At 62.0% G+C, this 274-nt stretch overlaps 1 protein-coding gene across 1 annotated transcript in view; it reads left to right on the plus strand.

Moving 5' to 3' along the window:
• LOC104161181 (potassium voltage-gated channel subfamily A member 7-like) overlaps positions 1-236 on the plus strand; it is a gene marked incomplete at both ends in the record, with an annotated part of 3,610 nt that extends 3,374 nt beyond the window's left edge. Inside the window, one exon of the mRNA XM_009699520.1 lies at positions 15-236. Within this exon, the coding sequence (XP_009697822.1) occupies positions 15-236 (222 nt within the window). The remainder of the gene's footprint in view (positions 1-14) is intronic.
• Between the last annotated feature and the right edge of the window lie 38 nt (positions 237-274).

The raw sequence follows: 274 nt of genomic DNA on the forward strand, positions 1-274 counted from the left end.
GTCCTCTTCTCCAGCGCCGTTTACTTCGCCGAGGCCGAAGATTCTGCCACCTCCTTCACTTCCATCCCGCAAGCGTTTTGGTGGGCCGTGGTCACCATGACCACGGTGGGGTACGGGGACATGGCCCCCGTCACCGTCGGGGGTAAATTGGTGGGGTCCCTTTGCGCCATCGCCGGGGTCCTCACCATCTCCCTCCCCGTCCCCGTCATCGTCTCCAACTTCAGTTATTTCTATCGGCGGGAATTAAGGGGGGAGGAAGGGGGGGAATACGCCC

This window comes from Cariama cristata, unplaced genomic scaffold, assembly GCF_000690535.1.
Source record: "Cariama cristata isolate BGI_N322 unplaced genomic scaffold, ASM69053v1 scaffold40690, whole genome shotgun sequence".
Lineage (NCBI taxonomy): Eukaryota > Metazoa > Chordata > Aves > Cariamiformes > Cariamidae > Cariama > Cariama cristata.